A 25,830-nucleotide genomic window follows, 5' to 3' on the forward strand; every position below is an offset into this window, starting at 1 on the left:
TATTGATTTTAATGGTAAATCGACTACCATACAACTGTTAGCTTAGAATGTCACTAATGTAAGAAACAACAGTATGTCTTTTCATATCCCGATGCTACATACTTAAACTATCAAACTTATCAATATGCTACGTACTCATAAATTTAGTATTTACAAGATAACACATTTCCATCACACTAACAGCCATTTAATAATATAATAATAATACAACATATATTTTTGGACACCAATGAGATACGGATTGATAAACGCAAATTCTCATTACCTACGTAATACTTTTTCACAAAAAGACAAGCAGAAAAAGTAAGAAAAATATAACATTTAGGATTATTTTTAAATGCAAATAAAACTTGACAGTTCAAAACCTCTGTAAATAAAGTAAAACCTTAACTTTCACTGCAGAAAAAGCGCGCTGCGTTTTTTCGCAAAACAAAGATATGACATTGACGAATTTTCAATCAAACAAATAGTCTACTAGTACTTAGTGTAAAAAGCTATTACTGATTATGATCATCTTAAACATATTGTTAGCCCTAGTCTTATGAATAAATTTAATATAGGTACCGAAACTACCTACATTACGAAATAGCTCGTTTCTTTAATAAAATCTTGTCACTATCGCAAAAGGTTGTTATAAATTTAGACGAAATATACAGAAAAATATATACGATTAGATAAAAGAAATTTGAGGAACATTGTTTAAAGAAAAAAAGAAATGAATAGAACAGAAAATATAAATGAAAACAATACGGTCCAATTGAGAACGTCCTCCTTTTTGAAGTTGGTTTAAAAGTAAAGAAAGAAAAACTGTAAAAGATCGAGTCGTGAGAGGCAAAGTGATTGCAACTGCATACATTTTGAATTACCGAATTTGCTAGCTGGTAAATTCAGGGCTTTTGTAATCAAGCGTCATTCATCTAACTACTAGAATATTATGTAAGACCTATTCAGATAGATATCATCCACTTTTTAAATGCCATGCCGGCCAGAAAATATACAGAAGTACAATTTTTAGGATTTAGAAGCGTTCCAAAATGAAAATCCTTCTCAAAATAAGAGCTTCGCAAATTTCATCTATATATTTGGCACAACGATGTACCGATCGTATTTTATAAATTCTGCATAATATCTAATTATTACAGTATACCGCATATCAAGTGTATGTTACTTTATGAAGCAGTCATTGGAGGGAAAATTTTCATACGATACATTCATGTGTTGATGACCGATATACCTCACATAATCAAAAATTATATCAAGCCAAGAGTGCCAAGTAACAAACGCGCAGTCACAGCATCCGAGAAGACATTTTGCGAAGCTCTCATTTCGCGCCAATCTTAAATGCGTATACACCGTTACTTTCAGTACCCTTTTATTTTCGAGTCATAAACTCTTTCTCACGTAAAAATTCACCAATGTTAACTACCTATATCCTACGTAATGCTGTGGCTAGCGATGTCGTCCCTTGGCACCGAACCCGTTGCCGTCGCGGCTGTACCGGCGCTCCTTGCGGTCGTCGCGGCTTCCCCGGCTCTTCTCGCGGCGTTCCCGGTCCCGAGACCGCTCCTTGTCCCGTGATGATTCGTGACTCCTGGACAAAAAATAAATTGTAATTGTATTATATTAAGAAAGTTCCAACAACTATGGTGGATAAAGATTTATAAGCCTGTTGTTAGCGTCGGCCACGCTGCTAACCTTTTTGGTTCGGCGCCATAGATTTTGTATTTTGATCAATGTGAAAAAAGGATATGACAAGGCCTTAGTAAAATAATTGACGATATGTTTTTGCTCCGACATAGTATATTTAAATGAGTTTTTTTTCTGAAATATAACTTATTAAGGGTCAAGCCATCGTTTCCATCATTTCTCCAACCTCCACCAGCGCCTCTATAGCTTACACCTGTCAAAAAATCTCAGTCATCTCTCCGGAGAACGTAAACGAAATAAACGCTCGTATTATTAAAATATTTGGGTTTAGATTAAGGTAAAAAATACGGAGTAGACGGACACACCTCTCTGGAGAGGAGCCTGGAAAATTATAAGCCTTATTCTGAATTGCCGGAAATAACACGATACATTAAAATTAAGTAATAAATCAATTTATCTGTAGGAGAACCACGATGATATTATTCAGAAAATAGGATATGGCATAAAATACCTGGATTCTCCCGCCGAGCGACTATCCCTGGACTTGCGTCGCATCGGTCCGCCGGATTTGGACCTTGGTGAACGGGACCGGGAGCGGGACTTGCGGCCCTTGGGGGAGCTCTCCCGCTCGCTGTTCAGGTTGAAGTCATCGAACCTGATGATAAACAGAAGGGTCTTAAGCCGATCGTCCGCTTCCAACTATACTAAGAGATTATTAAACTAAGCTAAAGTAACAAGTAGTCTGGCCACCAGATGAACGTCGTGGACGATCGTTTTACAGAGTCCCATCAATACCACGACTTGGGGCTATGTGCATACATAGAATGGATGGGGAACACTTTTCATTCACAATTTCATCAGTGAATGAAATATGAATAAAATCCTTCTACAACTTTCCGAGATTAGCGCATACATGCACACAGAGAAAATTGGGGGACGCTATATGTTGTGATACAGCAGAATAACGTGATCTGAAGCAAAATGAGCACTTGCTCATAATACTTTATTCTATTTTAATTGTACAAATATGTCATTTTTTTAACAAACATGTTTAAGAAAAATAATCGATAGTAACATTTGGAAAACTTACTTGTTTTTTGGAGCTTGAGTGGAGCTATGACTAGAACTTGAGCTCGACGACGACGAAGACGAAGAGGAGGAACTTCGCGACCTTTAACAAAAATTTTTCTATTTAGTTCAACTTCATTGAACCTAAACCAGACCTAAAACAGATGACCTTAAAATTCTGAACTCATTTTAGCCATGTTATTCTCTTTAGGTATCAAGTGACAAACAACTATAGATAATAACTTAGGTTATAATCTTTGAAATTTTCATGTCCAATTCAGAGATTGAAATTACATACAAACATAAAATCACGCCTCTTTCCGAGAGGGGTAGGCAGAGACTATATATTTCCACTTGCCACGATGCCTGTAAACTTCTTTCGCTTTATTCACATTCTTAATTCTCTTTATGAAAGCTCATTAGTTTCATCTGATCCTAAGCCAGAATGTCCCCGATTTTCACACTCCAACATTCCCATTCGCTTAGGGCATGAAACATTAGTCTATATAAAGCTAAGACGAACCTTTTTTTGCTGCTTTTTCCTTCGGGAGATTTTCCATTCTTATCCTTGGATTCTTGATCGTCCTCCTTAGAACTCTCACCTTCCTTTGATTTATCAGCATTTTCTAAAATAATACATAAATAATTTATAACAATATTTAAAACAAAAATGTTGAATCTGTCAAATCCAATATATTGGTACTCTTGTCCAATTGGGCCTTTAACTGACCAGCTTTTGAAGAATTGCCCTGCTCTTCATCACTGCCCCATAAATCATATTTGGAGAGGTCGGCCTCGTCTCCAGATTCTTCGTCGTCTTGTTCCTCGTCTTCCTCGCCGCCTTGCGACGAAGATGGCTTATTCTGTAACAAAACATAAGAATAATACCCAAACACCAACCAAATGTGTATATTTGCCTTTGTCAGTACAAGCTATGAATTTCTTTGCAGATAATTAAGAGTTTTATATATACAAACCTTTCTCTTCCTATTTTTCTTTAAATTAATAGCCTTTTTCGTGTTCTTCTCTGGGGGTTTAACAGTCAGTTTGAGCCTATTCAGCATTATTGGCTTGGGCAGCGCAAAACTTTTAAAATTCCCAATAACTGGAGCATTTTGATTTAAATGCATTTTATGTGAATCATTTTTATTTTCTTCTGAACTATTAGTATTCAAGTTCAACCTTTTTGCTACATTTGGGGGTACACTTACTGGGCCAGGATCAAAAATATCACTTAAAAAAGGAGTGTCCTCAGATTTCCCATCTAGTTTTTCTAGTTCCCTCTCAATACTACCATGATGAGATTCTTTTTCCCATTCATCAGCAGTCGCCAAATTAATAGTTTCAATTTTATCAGGTTGATCGCTGACATAATGTGTTGTAACGGTACTGTCATCAGAACTCTTATTATTATGCGATAATTGACTTAAGTTCTGGAGAGCTAGCAAAAGGGTGTTTGTATTGATTCCTGCTAACAAATTAGCCAAGTCTGGCACTGACGATTGCTTTTGAAGAGTTTGTTTCTTATCATCTTCTACGATACTTGTGTCCAATGATGAAGGATTGGATTGAGACAGAGATTTCTGTACATTAAAATTTACATTAGTATCCTGAGGTGACTGTTCACATGTGGATTCAAACTGATTCTCATTGTCTGATTCAACAAAAAGTTGTTGTGGAATAGAAATAATTTGTACTTCATTATTAGAATTTTCTTTTTCAGAGCTGTTGTTAGGCAATGGAATATCATGAACTGGCGGATCTAAACCTGGAATACTTTGAGTATTACTTGGATGTATTGTTATTGATTCTATGATATGCACTTTTTTAGATGGGCTTATAAACTTTTTCTCTTTTTTCTGTGGCGAAATGTCAGGCTTTATTCTAGACATGGATATAATTTCATCAGATATATTCACTGGCCTTGTAGCCGTCGATAATGATCCCCCAAACGGGATTTTTTGAGGAGAACATTGCACAGGCTCTATACTTATTTCGCTAATATTTTTCTCTGGGGAAGTACCAAACGTTTGAGTTGGATTATCTAATGAAGGCATTTCATTGGCGGTATTTTTAAAGTTTTTGAGAATATTCATTAGAAATTCTTTTTTATCTTGAACCACATCTGTTGGTAAATTTTTTGAAACCACATGTTTTGGTTCATACAAGTTAAAATTCGCATTTTTTGACTTGGTCTTGTTATGAGATGATGGAGAATGCTGGCTTTCAATTTCAGGTGAATCTACTTTATATAAAGCATCGTCATCTTCATCCCATTCATTTTCATACTTCTTCCAAACACCATCATACTTTTCGAGGTCATTTCTTTCAGGACTATTATTACAACCAGTGTCGTTTTGATTGAATATATCCAATATACTTCTGTTTTTAGATGCGGACTGTGATTGCACAGCATCAAAAACTCGCGTTGTATTCTCTTTTGGTTTTTCTACTGCAATGGGAATATGTTGTGTAGGGGTTGAAGCAGCTTGAACAACTCCTTTTATATCAAATGGCGAAAAATGATTTAGAGGTACAAAATTATCGAAATCATCTTTTGTAAAATCTTCACCAATATTTGTAGATTGTTGAGTAACAGATAGATAACCTTGTGAAATGGGAGCATATGACACTGGACTTTCCACGGTTTTCACTACCACCTGCCTCGGTGGTGGTATAGGTGGCTGAATAGGTGGTGGTGGTTGGTGAACAGGTGGTAGCTGTTGAAGTATATTAGGAGGTGGTTGATGAATAGGTGTATGTTGAATAGGTGATTGGGCCATATATGGTTGCTGAACTGATGGCCTTTTCACGTAATTCTGCTGAATGGGAGGTTGCAACTGTTGTAAAGGCGGTTGCTGTATAAGAACTTGGGACACAGGTTTTTGCATTGGCAGTTGAGAAATAGGTGGTTGCTGAATTGGGAGATGTTTAATTGGTCGCTGATGTTGAGCAAGTATCTGCTGTGGCTTAGGCAACAAGGGACGATGATTCATGAAAGACCTATTTTGTCCCATATTTGATGCATTACCTTTGGCCCAAAATCCCTTCCTTCTCACATTATCTTTGAATGCCTGATAATTTTTTGTTGATGATCCTAACTGTGCCGGTACATATTCACTTGAACAACCATCAGTATCATTTGCAGTGTTATCTTGATTTTTGACATTCATATTACGTAAATTGGACATGTAAATATTTCCTGTAACTAAAGGAGACTGCTGTACTGGTTTCGCAGTAGTATACCCTGTGCTGTATGATGGAATAGTTTCAGGAATAGAAGTGTTATCTTTTGGTGGTCTTTTTTTAGGCTTTCTTCTTAATTTTCTACCTTTTTCAAAAACACGGGTCAAGAAGTTATTTTCTTCACTATCATATGAAAGAGAATCAGAATCAGAATCCTGAGAAGATTTTCTAGTTGAATTCTGGTTCCCTGTCTTTGATAGTTTAGCTGAATTACTTTGTGAACCAGGTTTATTTTCATCACAATCACTTTCAATCGATCTTTGACTTTCCTGAGAACTAGACCTACTTCTTTGATGAGATGATTGTGATTGGCTTCGGATATGGGAATCTCTTCCACTCACTGAACCACCTCCTTGAAGCAGTTCATTATTTGGTCCGTCAATTAACAGAGTTTCGGCACTAGCACTCCTCTGAACTGTTGAAGTTTTAGTTGCTGATGAGTTTTGTGGGCCATCTTTATCAGCATCATCTTCATCATCACTGCTTGTATAAATTGGTATCTCATCAGGATTTGGCAGCCTTACACCTGGTTTTTGTATCATAGCAGATTTTACATTAGGTGGTGAGATTTGAGTAGGTTGCTTTTCAACATCTTTTGATCCATCCAAATGACTATCTACCAAGCAGCCAGTAGTTAACAAGCGTTGTCGCCAAGCAAAAATTGTTTTAAAATCAGGAGCAGGCTTGTCAAACATGCCCTCAAATTTCTCTGTAGTAATTTTACAATTCTTATAAACAAGAGCAAATGCTGCAGCCTTCACTCTTTCTTCTAATGTGTATGTAACTTGAAAACTCTCTGCAGGAGTTGGCCCAGTAAATTTATACACAATATCATTATTTGTGGATGAAACACAATTCTCCATCACTGGATTATACATTTTTATACCTGGCGATTTGAGGCTATTTTTTGAAGATGTTTCATAACCTGAAGAGCAAAATTGATCTCTGTCACTAGCACTAGAGAAACGTTTCCGTGACTGTCCTCCATTATACAAAGGTATCATATATTTCCGGTTATAGCTTGTTTGTGATTGAAACTGATTTCTCCGGAATGCTACTTTACTTATTGGGGGAGCATCACATACAGAGCCATCACTAAGGCTGCCACTGACATGCCGATCATTTTGAGAAGATTGTATTTTTGAGGCTGGTATTCTATCCATCTTAGTATCCTTCTGCATTGGTGGTGGCAAGATTTTGAATGCCGGCCCTTCAGTGATGCCAACCTGAAGGCAGGAAAAATTATCTCCACTTTAATAATGATGTGCTTCAAAAATTTATTGCACATAAGATAACATCAAGTCTTCTTAGCTTCAAATTCCGTCACCTAATCTATTAAATATAAACTTCAACACATAAAAAGACAAATCGACATATAAAATTTTTGGACAATATATATTATGGAAAATGTTGAATATAAGGTATCTTGTTTTATTTTATTTTTTATGGTGTACACCATGCATGAACAATATGCTGAAGTTATAAAAATAATTGTTGCCATCAAATGATGATTAATCAATTTAATTGACTACTTATCTAAATTCAGATGGCTTTTTGGGGGACCGGTGTTCAATGTTCAAATAGGCAGGAATTCAAATCCAATCCAAAATACCAACCTTATCAAATGAATCTGCTTTGCGCTTGCGTCTCTTTCTTCCAAATTCGTCATATTCATCATCAGACGAAGGTTCCCGCCGGCGGTACTCCACGACACCGCGCTCATTGTAACCTCCGCCATAACCAGTACGTGCTTCAACCTGATAAGTACACAATGAATTCACATAAATTTGTTCCATACAAAACATACATTAAAATATTACATTCTGCATGATTGACTTTACTTCGCCAAATTTTGGTGCGTTACAAACGTTGCAGGTCTGACGCCGAGCCCAGTTTACATTTGCACATTTGTTGCACTGCCAATCATCAGCATTAAACAAGCCGCGAGACTTCTCAGCCGCAGACTTCCCAATTTCAGTACCAAGCTTCTTTTTGTTGTTACTGTCTGGGCGCTCTTTGTTACAACGATAACATGCTGCACGACGAGCAAAATTGATATTTCCGCAGTTGGGGTCGGTGCAAATCCAATCCCCGTCGTTCATTTTGATACGAACAAATTCCTTTCTTTATTAGAACATAAACATTGCTATCCAGTGAGTATTCTCTATGATGATCACATTAACTGGTCAAATAACCCATCAATATACAATGATGATGTTATTGATGGGTAAATAAAAGTTCACTTTTACGGTGAACACCACTTTGAAAGAAAACCAAGCTCACTTCACCAAGGAAAAGGAATCAAGCTTCATGCCAGCCATGACATGACGTAGAATAAAAAAATTGTTACCATAGACAAACTTGTCAGAAACAACAGTAATCTCTTGAAATTAAGTGGTTTCCGGTCAATATCAAACTTCACAATTACATCGATTTAAAAAAAAAAAATATTGAATAATATTAATACTTTTTTATAATAATATAATTACTTTTTATATTGTGCCATGTGGTTCCCGGCACCAATAAAAAAAGAATAGGACCACTACATCTCGTTCCCATGGATGTCGTAAAAGGCGACTAAGGGATAGGCTTATAAACTTGGGATTCTGCTTTTAGGCGATGGGCTAGCAACCTGTCACTATTCGAATCTCAATATAGAATTGAGATTCAATTCACCAAGCCAAAAAACTGAACGTGGCCTATTAGTCTTTTCAAGACTGTTGGCTCTGTCTACCCCGCAAGGGATATAGACGTGACTATATGTATGTATGTGTAATAATATTAAAAAAGAAGGTATTAATATGACCAGCCAAGTACAGTCGGACTCGCGCACCAAGAGGTCAATACTAACATCAGATTTGTTACTTAAATATTAATTTTCATATTCACATTTCCATCTGTTTACCAAAATTTACCAAAAAATTGCTTATAAGTAACGTTTGTTATATAGGAGCTTCTCTTTAATAACTTTGTTGATATATTGCCGTGTGGGTCCCGGCACCAAAAAGAAAGAATAAGACCACTCCATCTCATTTCCCATGGATGTCGTAAGAGGCGACTAAGGGATAGGCTTATAAGCTTGGGATTATTATTTTAGGCGATTGGCTAGCAACCTGTCACTATTTGAATCTCAATTTTATCATAAATCCAAACAGCTGAACGTAGTCTACCAGTCTCTTCAATGCTGTTGGCTCTGTCTACCCCGCAAGGGATATAGACGTGACTATATGAATGAATTAATTGTTGATATAATACACAGTGATATAATTTAATATACAAGTAAATATTCTGTAAAAATTTTAAGTGTTTTAACTTTTATTACACTTAATTTCCTCTTCAATTATTATTTTTTTAGTAAATGTCAGCTTTATATATCACGGTTTATGAAATATAGGATGTGGCTACCAGCATACTTACCATCAAGTACCAACATACTTACCAACAAGATTACCTTACCCATTACCGAGCACAACCATTACCTTCATAATATTTACCATTAAATTACAATACCTTACCAGGATATAATAGATATAATACATATATATATAAGAGATGAATAAAACAAATCAAGCACTTTAATATCATGCCGACTTCGTTGCCCAGAAACCAGAAGAAGCTAGTTCTGAAAAGAACTGTTTGTGAGCGCGTGCACATTGACATGCCACACATCGTGCATCAGCAGTTCTTCCAGGCAGCATCAGCATCTTCACACGCCAATTGTTCACACTGCATTATTGTCCATCGGATCTCCGTCCGAAACAACACAAGTCAAGAGTTCGACGCACACACTGCACTTCGCGCGAGCTTCACGAGCGCGACCTCACGCCGCAAGTTCAAATTCACACTGAGGCGGGGAGCAAGCAGCAAGACGGTTTTATACGCAAGCAAGTTTCGCCCAACAAACATCGCGTGCACACCGCACGTGGCGCCCTCGGCGCGCCTGCGGCCGCACCGGGCGTCACAGAAACTCAAGCTCGACACGTGTAGCGGAAACGAGACGGAGCTATCCAGACTCAAGAGACAGCAATGCAAAATTCTCAGAAATCTATGCAAATCCATTTTATTATCCTCAAAAACTTTTAGATAGATTTCCTATTGTAAATACGCTCACACTATTGGCTATAATTCCATATTTCTGATTTGTTAAAAATAACTTCTCTTCATCATTGGTAATAATTCCGTATTTTTGATTCGTCCTTGCATTTTCCTTTGTAAATAGTTTTATATAAATATGTCCAACTTTTGTAAATAAATCATTCCATTCTCACCTTCTGAAACGGAGTATTATTCTAAACTACAAACCCTGGAGAATCTCTCTCTCTCCAAATTGGTGACCTCCGACTGAACAACAACAAGAAGAAGAATCCCTGCTCGTCGGCCCAGCGGAAAAATTCCTGAAAAAAGAAAAAATTCAACGCGGAATCTCTGCCCGACTGCAACAAAAAAAGGAATCAACATGGACGCCGAAAAATCTGCCGCAAATGCCGCCGCCGCCGCCGCATCGCAGTCCACACAGCCCAATCCAGCCCACGTTCACAACCAGCCCGAAATCGCCAACATATCCCTCGCTCTGCGGATACCACCATTCTGGCGCGACCGACCACGTCTATGGTTCTACAGTTTCGAGGCTGCCACCCACGAACAAAAGAAGGGTGAACAAAAGATGGCGCAGATGGTCATCGCTCGTCTAGAAAAACAAGATATAGAGCAAATCAGCGACCTCCTCTACAATCCGCCAGAGACGAACCCATACCAGGCTATCAAAGAGCGTCTCATCACCGCCTACGAAGAATCGGACAGCCGGCAATTCCAAAAGCTTCTGTCCGAAATGGAACTAGGCGACCAGAAGCCGACCCACCTACTACGACGGATGCGCGATCTCGCTCGAGACAGAATTCCCGACTCCACACTACGACTCATGTGGACCAACCACCTACCGGCACATATTCGCTCTGTCCTCGCCGTAAGCGAATCGTTCAGCACGACAACCGCACTAGAAGAGCTTGCCCTACTTGCCGACAAAATGATGGAGCAACATCGGGAAATTTCCGCCATCAACATAACCACGTCGTCACAATCATCATCACAAGCCCAGTCACCATCGCAACAGTCAGATACACAATTTCTCATCAACGAATTACGAAAACTTTCCGTCGAAATCGCAGAACTGAAGTCAAGACCGCCATACAACAACAACAATTATCGAAGAAATCGATCCCAGTCCCGGAACCGCAACTATTCTCGTCCCAACTCACGAGACAATTCGCCATCGCCGTATTGTTTTTACCATCGACGTTTTGGAGCACAAGCGAGAAAATGTACATCGCCCTGTTCCTACATCACGAAAACCGAGAAGCCGGAAAACTAGACCGAACGTTGGCCGAGGCGGAACCCAGCGTTCTCCCATGTACATACCGCCTATTCGTCACAGATAAAAAGACTGGTTTATCTTTCCTGGTGGACACCGGTGCGAACATTTCGGCTATACCTAGGCTAAAAACCAGCCTAACTAAGCCGCTACCCTACAAGCTATATGCCGCCAACAACACCGTCATATCAACATACGGCGAAAAAACACTCGAACTCGATCTCAACCTACGTCGTCCATACAAGTGGAAATTCATCGTCGCAGACGTATCAAAACCGATCCTGGGAGCCGATTTTCTCAAACATCATCAACTCATCGTCGATCTCAAAAACAAAAGACTAATCGACAACGTTACAAGTCTAAAGGTCAACGCCCCTGTTCGAGCAACATCTGTACCTACAATACGCAGTATAGACTCGAATAATTCGTATCACGCGATACTCGCCGATTATCCCGGAATTACTCGTCTCACCGCCATGAATATCAACAATAGCAAGATCAACGTTCAACATTACATCGAAACTGAAGGTCAACCTGTTCACTGCCGAGCTCGTCCCATACCACCTCATCGCTACGAGAAAGTCAAACAAGAGTTCCAAAACATGATCGAACAAGGACTTTGTCGACCCAGCAAGAGCCCATGGTCATCACCACTTCACGTCGTACCAAAGAAGAACGGAGACATCAGAGTCTGTGGTGATTATCGCCGTCTCAACGCGATCACCAAACCCGACCGCTATCCAGTACCAAGGGTTAAAGACTTCACCTACCAGCTTGCCGGGAAGACCATATTCTCAGTTTTGGATTTAAATCGAGCTTATCAACAACTGATGGTTCGTGAGGAAGACATCGAGAAGACAGCCATCATCACACCGATGGGACTATTCGAATTCCCACGAATGTGTCCAGGTCTCAAGAACGCAGGTCAAACCTTCCAACGTTTCATCCACCAAGTACTCAGAGGACAACCTTTCGTCTTTCCATTCATCGACGACGTACTCATAGCATCAGAAAACGAAACCCAGCACCGTGAACACCTACGGCAAGTACTCGAACGACTTGAAGAACATGGCATTACCATCAATCCTGCAAAATGTCACTTTGGCCAACCCGAAGTAAAGTTCTTGGGCTACATCGTATCCAAAGATGGTATCAAACCACCAGCTGAAAAGGTAGACATCATCTCAAAATACCCCAAGCCCAACACTATCGAAGAACTACGTCGTTTTCTCGGTATGTTGAATTTCTACCGCGATCACATACCTAACGCCGCATCTATCCAAGCACCACTCAATGCACATCTCCACAACGTCAAGAAACGTGACAAAACCGTCATACAATGGACACAAGAATCATCGGACGCATTCGAAGCATGTAAAAACAGCATATGCAACGCTGCTTTACTCGCCCACCCGTCCCACGATGCTACTTACGCCCTATTTTGCGACGCTTCGGATAAATCAGCTGGCGCCGTGCTACAACAATACATCGACGAAAAATGGCAACCACTTGGCTATTTTTCTAAGAAGTTTTCCAGCGCACAAACAAAATATTCAACATACGACAGAGAACTACAAGCAATCTACATGGCCGTCAAACACTTCCGAAAAATGTTCGAGGGACGTCCACTGATAATTTTCACCGATCACAAACCTCTTACGTTCGCTATGCACAAAATAACGTCGACTACAGAAACGCCACGCCGTACCCGACAACTCCTATTCATCAGTGAGTTCACAACCGATATACGCCATGTGAGCGGAAAAAATAACATCGTAGCCGATGCCCTAAGTCGAATAGAAGCAGTGTCATTCCCGTCTACAATCAATTACGAAGAAATTGCAAAAGCCCAACACGAAGACACATCTGTACCCGACTTACAAAAACAAGACAACATCTGTCTCAAGAAAATCATCATTCCCAACACCGACGTCGAACTCTACTGCGAAACATCAACATCGAACATACGACCATACATCCCCGAACAATATCGTGAAGAAGTATTCAAGAGTGTACACAACATCAACCACCCCGGTACACGCACAACACGGAAGATGGCATCTCAAAAATATTTTTGGCCGTCAATGAATAGCGACATCTCAAGATGGACGAAAAGCTGCATCGATTGTCAAAAAAACAAGATTCAACGCCATACCTATAGCGAAGTATCGAAATTCCCGCAAACTGAACGTTTTCGACACGTACACGTGGACATCGTCGGACCGCTACCTACGACGTCTCAAGGTTATCGCTACCTAGTAACCATGATTGACCGCGAAACGAAATGGCCCGAAGCAATACCTACCGAAGAAATAACAGCTGACAAAGTTACCGAAGTAATTTACAACCACTGGATTACGAGATTCGGATGCCCTACAACACTCACCAGCGACCAAGGTCGTCAGTTCGAAAGTCAACTTTTCAACAACCTTATGAAGCTTATGGGAATCACGAAAAATCGCACAACGGCATACCATCCGCAATCAAACGGTATCGTCGAACGCTGGCACAGAACACTGAAGACCGCACTACGCACCCGGCTATCAAGTTCAAGGTCATGGATCGACGAGTTACCTACAGTCCTATTCGGATTACGCGCCACCCTACGCACAGACGCTGAAGTTAGCCCAGCCGAACTCACATATGGCTATAACTTACGTCTACCGGGTGAATTTTTTACTACGTCATCAATACCCACATCAATGGACTACAACTTCGTCGAAAAACTACGATCTACCATCAAAGAACATAGCCCGCAACAGTCAACAATACATCACAACAGCAATCCACGCATCTTCATTCACAAAGATCTACAAGATTGCACACACGTATTTGTTCGTGTCGACGCCGTTAAGAAGTCACTTCAATCACCATACGAAGGCCCTTATCGAGTTATCAAGAGACTAACGGACAAGTACTACACAATTCAACTACCGGATCGCGAGTCAAACATTTCAATAGACCGACTCAAGCCTGCCTACCTATTGCAAGACGACGACATCGCAAATTCATCAACAATGTCAACACAAGTTCAAGCTCAAGCTACACTAGGTCAAGGTCAAGCTATCACTAAGGCACAGGCGCAAGAAAGTACCTCACCACAGAAAATTCCCGCTCCGGTCAATACGAGCAACATGACGCCACAACAAACGGATAAGAAAACTCGTGTCGGCCGTGCCGTCAGGTTGCCGGTACGTTTCACTTGAGGGGGAGTACTGTGGCTACCAGCATACTTACCATCAAGTACCAACATACTTACCAACAAGATTACCTTACCCATTACCGAGCACAACCATTACCTTCATAATATTTACCATTAAATTACAATACCTTACCAGGATATAATAGATATAATACATATATATATAAGAGATGAATAAAACAAATCAAGCACTTTAATATCATGCCGACTTCGTTGCCCAGAAACCAGAAGAAGCTAGTTCTGAAAAGAACTGTTTGTGAGCGCGTGCACATTGACATGCCACACATCGTGCATCAGCAGTTCTTCCAGGCAGCATCAGCATCTTCACACGCCAATTGTTCACACTGCATTATTGTCCATCGGATCTCCGTCCGAAACAACACAAGTCAAGAGTTCGACGCACACACTGCACTTCGCGCGAGCTTCACGAGCGCGACCTCACGCCGCAAGTTCAAATTCACACTGAGGCGGGGAGCAAGCAGCAAGACGGTTTTATACGCAAGCAAGTTTCGCCCAACAAACATCGCGTGCACACCGCACGTGGCGCCCTCGGCGCGCCTGCGGCCGCACCGGGCGTCACAGAAACTCAAGCTCGACACGTGTAGCGGAAACGAGACGGAGCTATCCAGACTCAAGAGACAGCAATGCAAAATTCTCAGAAATCTATGCAAATCCATTTTATTATCCTCAAAAACTTTTAGATAGATTTCCTATTGTAAATACGCTCACACTATTGGCTATAATTCCATATTTCTGATTTGTTAAAAATAACTTCTCTTCATCATTGGTAATAATTCCGTATTTTTGATTCGTCCTTGCATTTTCCTTTGTAAATAGTTTTATATAAATATGTCCAACTTTTGTAAATAAATCATTCCATTCTCACCTTCTGAAACGGAGTATTATTCTAAACTACAAACCCTGGAGAATCTCTCTCTCTCCAAATAGGATGATGACAGTCAGACGGACAGACGGCGGAGACTCAGGAATAGGGTCCCGTTTACCTTTTAGGCACGGGACTCTAAAAACGATACCTATCTAACTACGTAATAAACGGGATTAAACAAAACAGAAAATGTTATGTGATTATGTCAAAACATTGTCAAAGTTACTATACTCGTAGTCTTCACAATCTGCCGAGAAGGCGAGAAAATCATGAGAAGCGTGAATGTGAACACAGACATATAAATATAATGTTCTTAAATCAGTGGTGTGGATCCTGCGAGTATGTAGCGCGCATAAAAAATAAAAATCAAGACTGACTTTTGTTTGATTTGATTTTGATTGACGGAATTTTGAATTCGAATCTTCGTTTCGTTCGCTTCCGATTCCGTCCGATCTGTCGATGGCGTTTTCGCGTCCCTCGCGCGCATTTTATGGCTGTCAAAATTGTTTATTGTTAGGTTACGTTAATCATTTCTATAAAATTTAGATTTTATCATGTTATTATTAGTTAATTCTATTAAATATAGATTCTAAAGATCTCAGATTGTGAACGAAAATGTTTTTTTCTTATAATTTATTCTTGTTACATTCATGATATTCCTAAGAAGCAACCAACTGGATTTCAAGTTCTGTGAAAAAATACGCGAATATTTTGTGGTTGTGATTATCGCATAATGATAACCAACGATGTATGAAGATGAAAACTTAACTTGTACTCCAAAGCGAAGTGCGCTTTCTGAAGTTACGAACTCTACAAATTATGTGTCCCCAAATGCTAACCTCAAGCTACTTACTAGTGTTGCGTTACAGTACCCAACGCCACCACCAAGTACAGTACACCGTAAAGAGAAGTCCCTTCAAATACTTTGCGATAGGTAAATTTCTTTCGTATGCTCTATTAACGTCTGCCAGCGTATGTTATATTGTTGAAAAAATTTAAGCACTGTAAACTTTCATTCAAATTTGCATATAAGATTTTGAATAAAAAAAAATTGAAATTGCATTTTGAATTTACAGATTTCTTTGTCTGTTTCCTCTACATGGTAATGGACCTATTGAACTCCAACTGGACACTACAGCAGCCAGACTGGGTGTGGAAAAACGACGCATGTATGATATAATAAACATCTTAGAAGCAATGCAATGTGCTGTTCATAGAAGAAAAAACACATATCTTTGGTATGGAGGATCAAGACTCAATTCATTCTTAAAAGTTCTAAAAAAGGAAGGTGAAAACTTGAAGCTGTCTGATGCTTTGCGTGGTAGAGCACCAAAACCTCCTACACCAAAACACAAAACCCTTGGAATTCTGGCCCAGAGGTTCTTGATGTTGTTCTTAGTAGAACCTCCTGTAAGTATATTTTTCTCTTTCTAAAAAGAAAGCATACATTTAAACTTTGTGTTAATAAAAATATTTTCATTTCAGAACACACTAATAAATTTGGAAATGGCAGTACGTGTACTGATTGACACAGCTTACAAAAACAAAACTGTGTTGTCTCCAGAGCAGCAGGATCGTCAACACAAGTCTAAAGTTAGGCGGCTTTATGATATTGCCAATGTTTTCATATCTGTCGGTCTCATAGAGAAAGTTTCTGGCAATTCAATACTAAAGAAACCAGTCTTCAAATATGTAGGGCCATTCAAAACTAAAAAATCTGACAAAGTTTTGGTGTCAACACCTTCTCCTATAACCTCACTGGTGGTTATAGATAGCCAGAAGACACCACCTTTCCAAGTATTTGCGGGTAGATCCAAAAGAAAACTAGAATTCTCAACTCCAAATTTGTGCAAAGAACTGAAGCTTGGGGTCACCACTCCACCGCACACACCCACACACAAATGGGATGAAATTTTGCTGGTGGCAGACATGGAACTGACTAAAATTAATAATGGAATACCATTGTGATTTTACATTAGATTATAGAAAATTAAATGATATTTTTAGACAGATATTTCTATACTTAGTCTTCCAGGGGATGTATATGTAAAGTTTTATGTAGGTATGTATATCAAATTAACAAACATTATATTATAGATAGATACGTAGTAGTTCTAGAAGCCATGTTCCTATGTTTATATTATGTTGAAAAAATATTACTGTCCGAGACATTGTTTTAAATGGTGCAATTTGAAGATATATAATTTGCTAAAGCTAAAAAATTATGAAATTTATAGTACTTTATTTAAAAAAATATATTATTTTTGCATTTTATGTTATATTAGGGAATCATATGACAAAGTTTGGATCATTATGCTAGAATTTGTTATGTTTGTACAAAATTAAAGACTGTTGACTAAATACCCAATTTTATAAATTAAAAAACTAATGGTAACCAAATATGACGAAATTGTGTTTTATATTTGGGGAAATATATCGGTTAGCTTGTACCCCTGGGAGCCTTGACTGACCTTCTTTAGTGAGTTATTATAACACTTGACAAATTTAAATGCATTATATTACTTATGTTTTTCTTAAAAGTTAGCTTGTTTATGATAGTTATGGTTTTAAACATATTAAATGATACAAATTATTATTTCCTGCACATTCAGTCACATATTTTCATTTTGTATAGAAAGTATAACAGGGCCTTTGGCTATGTTAAAATTAGATTTGTTCTTGCATTGCATTTATTATGACATTGTAATTATTGGTTTATTATTTTATGAGTTACATCTTAAATCAATGTCAATACAAAATGAAAATATTATAAACATTGTAAAGTTTATAAAAGGTTGCTTTTTATTTTATATTTTGTTATAAGCTATAAGTTCTATTAAACATCATCATGAAATATTTCTTTTTTTTTATCAAAAGGCAAAGGTTTCTTTTTAAATCTTTATTTACATATGTAACACACAAAAATACAAAGTTTTTAAACTAGTTTACCGTAAAAATAAAATTACACATTTAAGTTTTATTTACAGACATGAGATTTAAGAACCAACAAATGTTATATACATATTTTTTTAGATAACATTAATAAATCCGTTTAAAACATTTCAATAAAATAATAAAAATTAACTCTTAATTCATACATACATAACTCAGTAAGAAATAAATATAAACTTATTTTTTTTATTTTACCTATAATGGTTTCGTTTAGTAGGTGTCATTCTTTTCTTCAGGTAATAAAATTTTGATTACAATGATATAAAAAATATTTCATGCATCCTATGATTTTTGTGTTCCGTTCAGCTCAATTTTAAATAAAGGTCTTCATCTATCTGAGACTGCTGCTGAAAATCAACTGACCGGTTTGAAATTACAAAGTTGTTTAGTCACTGATCAATCTAATTCATACGCCTAACTGTACCAAAGCACACATTAGGTTTTATGAATCAAATGCACAACTAGAATTATTAATAACGGTGGGGCCCTGCAAACGGTCAGGCTGCGGCAGGTACAATGGAAGGTGGCCGGGTCACACTTGCTCGATCATGGGAAATTGTTCGGGGTCGTCGGCCGCAGGCAATGTCTCGGAATCAAAGAAGCTCGCGTGGAGCGCTACGACAGTCACTGTTGCACCTGAAAATTTATGCCAGGCATTTTTGATAAAAGGGCTGTATAAAGGAATTCTAAGAGTGGTTATTAGTTTAAATATATTTTGTAAAGAATCGAATATTTTATGCATCTACATATGAAAAAATGTAATCATTCTCAGTTCAACTAACAGGTTGTGTTGATTGGTTAACCAAAGATAAATTGAAAACTTTACAGCCCAGGGCGCGAGTTTAAACTGATTTTATAAGAAATAATTTTGCGCATAGTACAAATATTTTGAGGACAAGTTTAGTCAAGCGTCTGACTTTACTGATCATCAGTAAAACACAAGTCATGATGACTTGTGTTTTACTCCTCGGGGGCAGCTCTGACAAAGGCGTAGCCAAGATTGTAGAATTTTCTCCAGTGGGAATTTTCAGAAAATAAAATAGGAAATCTTCTAATGTCTTAAACAAAAATATTTTTTTTTTATTTTTTTTTTTAATATACATATTATATTAAAAAAAAACAAAAATATTTATAAATGCTACTTACCAAGAACCCAGAAGAGAACAGCTCCAGCGCCAGCCAACCAGCAGAGCGCCATAGAACCAGCTGCGGCAACACCATATTGTTGGGTTTTGGACAGCTCCCAGCTTCCGATCTATGTGAATATGTATACAGTCAAAAGATAAAAGTAAGAATAAAAAGAAATAAGACAGAATACATTTTTTTAAATTAGGAAGAAGATAGGTATACAAACTTAAGATTTATTGAGTGTGAATAATGCTTTTTAGTATAATCACCATGTTTGTACTTAATAAATACACATAAAAACAGTTTATAGACAGGCAAGAATCATTTTGTTCAAACATCCCAAATGAGATAGATAAAAAGAAATCTTGGCTAAAAGTGTCAGTAGGACTTTACTGCCGACCCGAGTGAGACAGAAACTAGTAGAACCTGTCATACTAAACCAATTCAGTTTTCCCAGAATTATAAATGCTCCTGTATATAATTCTTTGTACATAAAAAAATACATAAGAAAAGGAATAAATTAAGTTACTCAAACACAAACTTACTTTTGGCTGTAAGGTAAAACAAACAACACTTCACAAAATAAGTCATTATCAATGTGGGTCTCTATCTATTAGCAAAATTAAGCCATAATGTAATGTAGCATACCATACTATGGCATAATGAGCATTTTAAGCATTACATTATTTTGTCAACGGTTTACGCATAACTATTTGAAGCATAATCATGTTTAGTCAAAACATTAAAAAGCATAATATAATAGATATTTGATTTCTATTATTCCTTAATACTTTTAGTCTTATATTTATTATTCGTACAGAGATTATGTGAGTTGCTCTTTATACAAAAAGAAATTAGCCTAAAAGTTTAAAAGCAATATTGTAAAACTGTTTGTTCTAGAGGAGGCTGGAGAGGTATATCCAAGAAGCAAACGAAATATGCATAGATATGTGTTAGATGTAATACTGAAAAGTGAAAGATTTAAAAAGAATTGTTACTTTATGTGCATCTCCATATTTAACAAAATACCAGAAGATAGTGATTGTTTGAACTAATTTATAAAAAAAAATGTTTAGCTTGCTTATTGAACATACTTTTTACACAGACCATGAATTCCTCAGTTTTAGGTAGAAATTGATTTCATTTATAATTATTTTAATCTGATTGAAATCAAATATTGACTAATATGAAGTTACTATTAACAGTTTAATTGACATAACAATATCATCATTTTTTTAATAGTTAATTTATAAATTTATTTGACTTATGTGTAATATTATAATATTTTCATGCTAGGAAATATGTTTTATGCTACAGCTTTTGCAAACCCATATCAAAAGCTAATAAAGATTCTATTCTATTCTTGTGCCACATTTATCTGTATGCCAAAAATCAATTATGCTTTTGATCTATTATGCCAAAACCATTAATTAATAATTTATGCAAAAAATTATGAATTCTTCTTTCTATGTATATCTATATCAAGAAAAAAATCATAAATAAGATTACGATTATCATGTAATAGTAACAATAATTTAAATCTCACCTTCCAGTTGTTGGGACCTGATGTTAATTTCCGATAGCCAAAAAAGCTAGCCACCATAGCAATCAGAAGTAGTGGAGTGGTTATCCTGTAAAATTTTGTTTGACAGTAAGAGATAATTTGGCACCAACAAACCATAGATATAATACATATGACTAGATCTTAAAATTATATTTTCTGGCCCACTCTTATTAAGTTAGGAAAGATCATAACAATTGCAATTGATAATTAGAAATAGTATTCATAAAAGAACTTACAAACAGTATGCAAATAATCCCAGGAACACAACTAAATAATTAGCTTGAAAATATTCAACATTACGGTAGAATCGCCTTGTGAGTCTTGGTAGAGATGGAGGTGCCTATAAAAAATTATGAATAAATAATAAATGCTTTTCTGATAAACATAAATATACAATTAATACATATTCACAATAGAAATATAACAAGTTTACTTTGAAATTTTCAGTAGCTATAAACTGTGTCCATGGTCTGCGCGTGGACAGAGCTCCCATGAGCAGAGCAGGCGCTGCTCCACTGCGGACATGCTGCAACAATCTAAAAAAAAAGGTGTCAAAATGTATTTTATATTTACACTAGTAATATGAAAATTTAGCACTTCTATTGCAAGATGCAACAGTAATAATTTGTTAGTATTTAAATTGCTGTGGTAGCTTGATTTTCAGGTGAATATGTACAAATTACATACAATGTCTAAAATTTATGTATTGTTGTACGTCTTGTGAAGACAGATCACAGTGACACGAACTGACTGTATCATCTTTTCTACCTGTTTCTACAATAAAGAAATTTGTATTTGTATGTAACATGTATCATCTCATACATACATACATAAAATGTAGGTATGTATGAGATGTATGTATCATCTCACTTGTGTTTAATCAATTTTTATGGGGCCGCGGAGACATCGTTCAAAACTGGTTGTCATTTAATGTTTAATTTAAAAAAAGACTTAATTAACCACATTTACAAGCTCTTAAATGACAGTATATAGTTGAATGTATTATACACGTATAAAATATGTCTTGATGTAGATACAAAGTGCCTAAAAACTTACAAAAATAATAGGTATTTCAGATTTCGAATGAAAATAAAAATTATTACTAGCCAAGTAAATTGGTGATAAGCAAACGAACACAAGCAATGTACCACACGAGTAGGTAGCATAAATTGTTAGTAAACTTACAGTTCCACATCATACACATACTTTTGAAAACCTTTCTTTTCGGAGGGAGCGTTGATTTCTCCAGATAAATCTATATGCACATTTTCAGACATTGCCAAAGTGTTAATTTATTGCAATTGACTGATTTAAAAATTTAATTTTATTATGTACGATTAAGTGTAAACAAGAAACTTGGCACTTGGCGCTAGTGATGGGACTCGAAATACTCGAATCACGTTTAATTCGAATTATTCGAATGATCGCAGTCATTACCCCATTCGAATTGTATTATAAATTGATTCGATTCATTGATGTTTCGAATTGTCCAATTGATTCGAATCATACGATGATTCGAATTGATCCGAATCAACTCTCTGATTTGAATCAATTTCTCTTATTCGAATCTTCATTGCTTGGCGAACTACCTACCTTACAGGTGAGACCACTAGGATATTTTCAAGTTTGTATTGCGATTTTGAATATTTTTGAAGTTTATATCGTGTTTAGTTTATATACATATATATCGAGTTTAGGGTTTAACTGGATTTGTGTTATACATAAAGTGTTAGTGGGTACACTAAACTTGAACACCATGTTGTATAGATAAAAAATATGGCACCGGCAAAACAAAGTATTGTTTGGGACTTTTTACCAAAAATGAAAAAAAGCTACATGTAACATTTGTAAAACTTCTTACAAAAGTTCAAGCACAACGCCTCTCGGTTTTGGTATATAATATAAAAGCTAAAAATTTTTGTGTATATTTTCATTGCTTCGAATCCTCATTTGATATGAATTTATTCGAATTATTGTATCGATTCGAATCATCTAATCGATCCTTTTTGATTCGAATCATCAGTTAATTCGGATCAAAAGCTAATTCGAATCATCAAATCGATTCGTATTGATTCGAATCATCAGTTAGTTCGAATCGAAGGCTAATTCAAATCACGATCCGAACTTTTTCCTGGTGATTTGAACTGATTCAAGTACAGAATTTCGATTCGAGTCCCATCGCTACTTGGCGCAATACCAACTTAATAGTGATGCCAATAAATATTCCACAATCGATTGTCTATTGATAGATGACCAAAAGCAATTGTATCGATACTATGACATTATCGACAGCGCACTTATATATGTATAAAATTCTCTTGTCACAATAAACGTTCCCGTACTCCTCCGAAACGGCTTGTGCGATACACATTGAATTTTGTGAGCGTATTGAGTAGGTCTGAGAATCGGCCTACATCTATTTTTCATAACCCTTAGTGATAAGGGTTGTCCACCCTTAACATGTTTTTTTTTTATTTCTTCATTTTTTTTTAACATACAACCCTCAATTATTTCCCTTTTATCACCAACCCCTATTTTTTAATAGCCAGATTGATTAATTAATGATAAATAGTTTTAAGGAATAAATTATAATAACCTTAAAAATAATGTTTGCCTTTTGTTATTTTTATATTCCTTCATCGTTCACGTTTCTGATTGACCTGGGTCTTGGATGTTTATCTAAGTATATAAGTATTTATTATAAAATATAGTATCGTTGAGTTAGTACCTCGTAACACAAGTCTCGAACTTACTTTGAGGCTAACTCAATCAGTGTAATTTGTCCCGTATATATTTATTTATTTATAGATATTTAGTACAAGGCAATATTATTCCATATTAATTGCAAAATATATTTAAGGTACTTAATTAGATATAAGGATTGATGCTGTATTGCTTAAATCGCTTCGTATATAAGCTATTATTTCTCGTAAAAAGTACAGGATAGAAATTGATTATTGTGGGTTATCCCTAAGAGATATATATATACCATCACGGACTTTTTTGTAGATCTATCTCGTAGAGTTCAGCCAGCGTTTGCAATGTAAGCGCAAAATATGTGTTTATTTACGACTACGACTAGAAATCTTAAATCTTTCAGTTTTCTAAAATATTAATTATGTCATTATACATATAAACCAGTGGCGATTCCTAGTGTTTATAAATGGGCCAGCTTAGTAGTGTTAAGTGCCGAAAACCTGAAAATCGTTTCTTCAGACGATCAATCTGAATAACTTTCAGTCTTTCAGGAACCTACACTTTAAAATCGCAAAAAAAAACAATTCGACATTTTTATTTTTGAATGAAATAGCGCCAATCGCCTTTTTTATTTTAATTTCCTCCCACCCTAAGGTTGACTAGAAGAGATTGCTTTGGCGATAAGTCCGCCTTTGTACCTCATAACCTGTGTTTTTTTTTCTGTTTTTCTTTTTCTTATGGTGCAATAATGAGTCTATCTATCTAATATTTTTTACACTATCATGAAAAACATGCGAAAAATCGTTAGGTAGTGCGCTATTCACAGTGCCAGACCCGCATTTCAAACTCAGTGAGTAACTTCGATCAACTATGTCAATGGTGAGTTCGCGAGAATCGCGGCGAACGAATTTGTATGGGCTACGCATACGCTGGCAGAAGCGCATTGTTTACCTCGACCGCGTTCGGTGCCGACCGAACGCGACGACAATCACGAGTTGTATTCGTGATAGAAAAATTATGGTATGGCGGCGCCAATCTTAGAGAAATCGCCACTGATATAAAGTTTCCTCCTGAATCACTCTATCTACCTATTAAAAAAATCCACATCGTAATCCGTTGTGTAGTTTTAAAGATATAACCATACATACAGACATACAGTAATCCTACTACTATTATAAAGGCGAAAGTTTGTATGGATGTTTGTTACTCTTTCACGCAAAAACTACTGAACCGATTACCATGAAATTTGGTATGTAGGTACCTAGCTGAAGACCCAGAATAACACATAGGCTACTTTTTATCCCAGAGTTCCCGCGGGATTGATAGGGTTTCCATGCGGACGAAGTCGCGGGCGGCCTCTAGTACAGTAATAAAGACGCGGGAAGCGACTTTACTGTATACTATGTAGTGATTTAAGAATAGAGATGGCATATCTTCGGAAATACCATGCCAGTTAAAATTAACTTGGATCCAAAAATGGCGGCTTTTCGTAGTGCTGTGCGCATTATAATATCGATAGTTGCATTGCACGTGCCGTCTGGTTCCCAGCATTTTACAATAGGACCACTACATCTCTGTCTCATTCGTGTTCTTTTTTACTCCATCTTAGTAACGCTTAATTTTTTACACGATATTTATTTGTATACTAGCTGTTGCCCGCGACTTCGTCCGCGTAAATTTTGAGTTGAATCTTAATCATACAGACAAAAAATGTAAAAAAAAATATCTATCCGTTTCAGTCAAAATATTAAATGTACAGACAAAATATTTTTACCGTTTTATTAAGTATATGTAGTTAGTATTTTGATTTTCATTTTATTTTTTTAATAAATTACTCAAACAACACAAAAAAATAATATTTTTAATTAAAAAATTCTTTGTTTTGTTGGGGCTCGTACTTGGACAGCCAAATTCACAGTCTCACGCGCCAACCACTCGACCATCGTCGCCGTTGCAGTGGTGGCGAAATTAAAGTAGACTACATACATAGATATGGTCACGTCTATATCCCTTGCGGGGTATACAGAGCCCACATTCAGCTATTTAGCTTATTGATAGCTCGCCCATCGCTT

At 36.8% G+C, this 25,830-nt stretch overlaps 3 protein-coding genes across 4 annotated transcripts; 1 reads left to right on the forward strand and 2 right to left on the reverse strand.

Moving 5' to 3' along the window:
* Positions 1-2: 2 nt before the first annotated feature.
* LOC106136996 (putative uncharacterized protein DDB_G0291812) lies at positions 3-8,303 on the reverse strand. The gene is made up of 8 exons (XM_013337720.2): positions 7,803-8,303; positions 7,578-7,718; positions 3,693-7,187; positions 3,446-3,578; positions 3,239-3,341; positions 2,738-2,818; positions 2,159-2,302; positions 3-1,591 (listed from the first exon to the last, which is right to left on the reverse strand). Exons 1-8 carry the CDS (start codon positions 8,061-8,063, stop codon positions 1,450-1,452), a joined length of 4,500 nt encoding a protein of 1,499 aa, XP_013193174.2. The 5' UTR covers positions 8,064-8,303; the 3' UTR covers positions 3-1,449.
* A 7,588-nt stretch (positions 8,304-15,891) lies between these two features.
* Positions 15,892-18,273, forward strand: LOC106136918 (transcription factor E2F7-like). Its single transcript, XM_013337587.2, has 3 exons — positions 15,892-16,351; positions 16,494-16,827; positions 16,903-18,273. The coding sequence occupies exons 1-3, from the start codon at positions 16,164-16,166 to the stop codon at positions 17,383-17,385; spliced, it is 1,005 nt and encodes a 334-aa protein (XP_013193041.1). The 5' UTR covers positions 15,892-16,163; the 3' UTR covers positions 17,386-18,273.
* A 78-nt stretch (positions 18,274-18,351) lies between these two features.
* Positions 18,352-22,450, reverse strand: LOC106136915 (prenylated Rab acceptor protein 1). Of its 2 annotated transcripts, none has more exons than XM_013337583.2 (6): positions 22,268-22,450; positions 21,495-21,597; positions 21,298-21,401; positions 21,044-21,128; positions 19,516-19,624; positions 18,352-19,005 (listed from the first exon to the last, which is right to left on the reverse strand). In XM_013337583.2, exons 1-6 carry the CDS (start codon positions 22,336-22,338, stop codon positions 18,902-18,904), a joined length of 576 nt encoding a protein of 191 aa, XP_013193037.1. In that variant the 5' UTR covers positions 22,339-22,450; the 3' UTR covers positions 18,352-18,901. The 2 variants fall into 2 exon arrangements, with proteins under 2 accessions (XP_013193037.1, XP_013193036.1); XM_013337582.2 differs by having other exon boundaries at positions 22,247-22,449.
* Positions 22,451-25,830: the final 3,380 nt, after the last annotated feature.

The sequence above is a fragment of the Amyelois transitella genome, chromosome 4 (assembly GCF_032362555.1).
Source record: "Amyelois transitella isolate CPQ chromosome 4, ilAmyTran1.1, whole genome shotgun sequence".
NCBI lineage: Eukaryota > Metazoa > Arthropoda > Insecta > Lepidoptera > Pyralidae > Amyelois > Amyelois transitella.

Bases quoted from the DNA above. Each gene is read 5' to 3' on its own strand.
- LOC106136915 (XM_013337582.2), bottom strand. From the start codon at position 22,338: ATGTCTGAAAATGTGCATATAGATTTATCTGGAGAAATCAACGCTCCC. The intron at 21,402-21,494 runs GTAAACTTGTTA...AATTTTTTATAG, and splicing joins TAGCTACTGAAAATTTCAAA to GCACCTCCATCTCTACCAAG. The intron at 19,625-21,043 runs GTGAGATTTAAA...ATATTCACATAG, and splicing joins CAGGTCCCAACAACTGGAAG to ATCGGAAGCTGGGAGCTGTC.
- LOC106136918 (XM_013337587.2), top strand. From the start codon at position 16,164: ATGTATGAAGATGAAAACTTAACTTGTACTCCAAAGCGAAGTGCGCTT. The intron at 16,352-16,493 runs GTAAATTTCTTT...TTGAATTTACAG, and splicing joins CTTCAAATACTTTGCGATAG to ATTTCTTTGTCTGTTTCCTC. The intron at 16,828-16,902 runs GTAAGTATATTT...TTTTCATTTCAG, and splicing joins TGTTCTTAGTAGAACCTCCT to AACACACTAATAAATTTGGA.
- LOC106136996 (XM_013337720.2), bottom strand. From the start codon at position 8,063: ATGAACGACGGGGATTGGATTTGCACCGACCCCAACTGCGGAAATATC. The intron at 7,719-7,802 runs GTAAAGTCAATC...TGTACTTATCAG, and splicing joins ACGCACCAAAATTTGGCGAA to GTTGAAGCACGTACTGGTTA. The intron at 1,592-2,158 runs GTATTTTATGCC...TTTTTTGTCCAG, and splicing joins CGCTCGGCGGGAGAATCCAG to GAGTCACGAATCATCACGGG.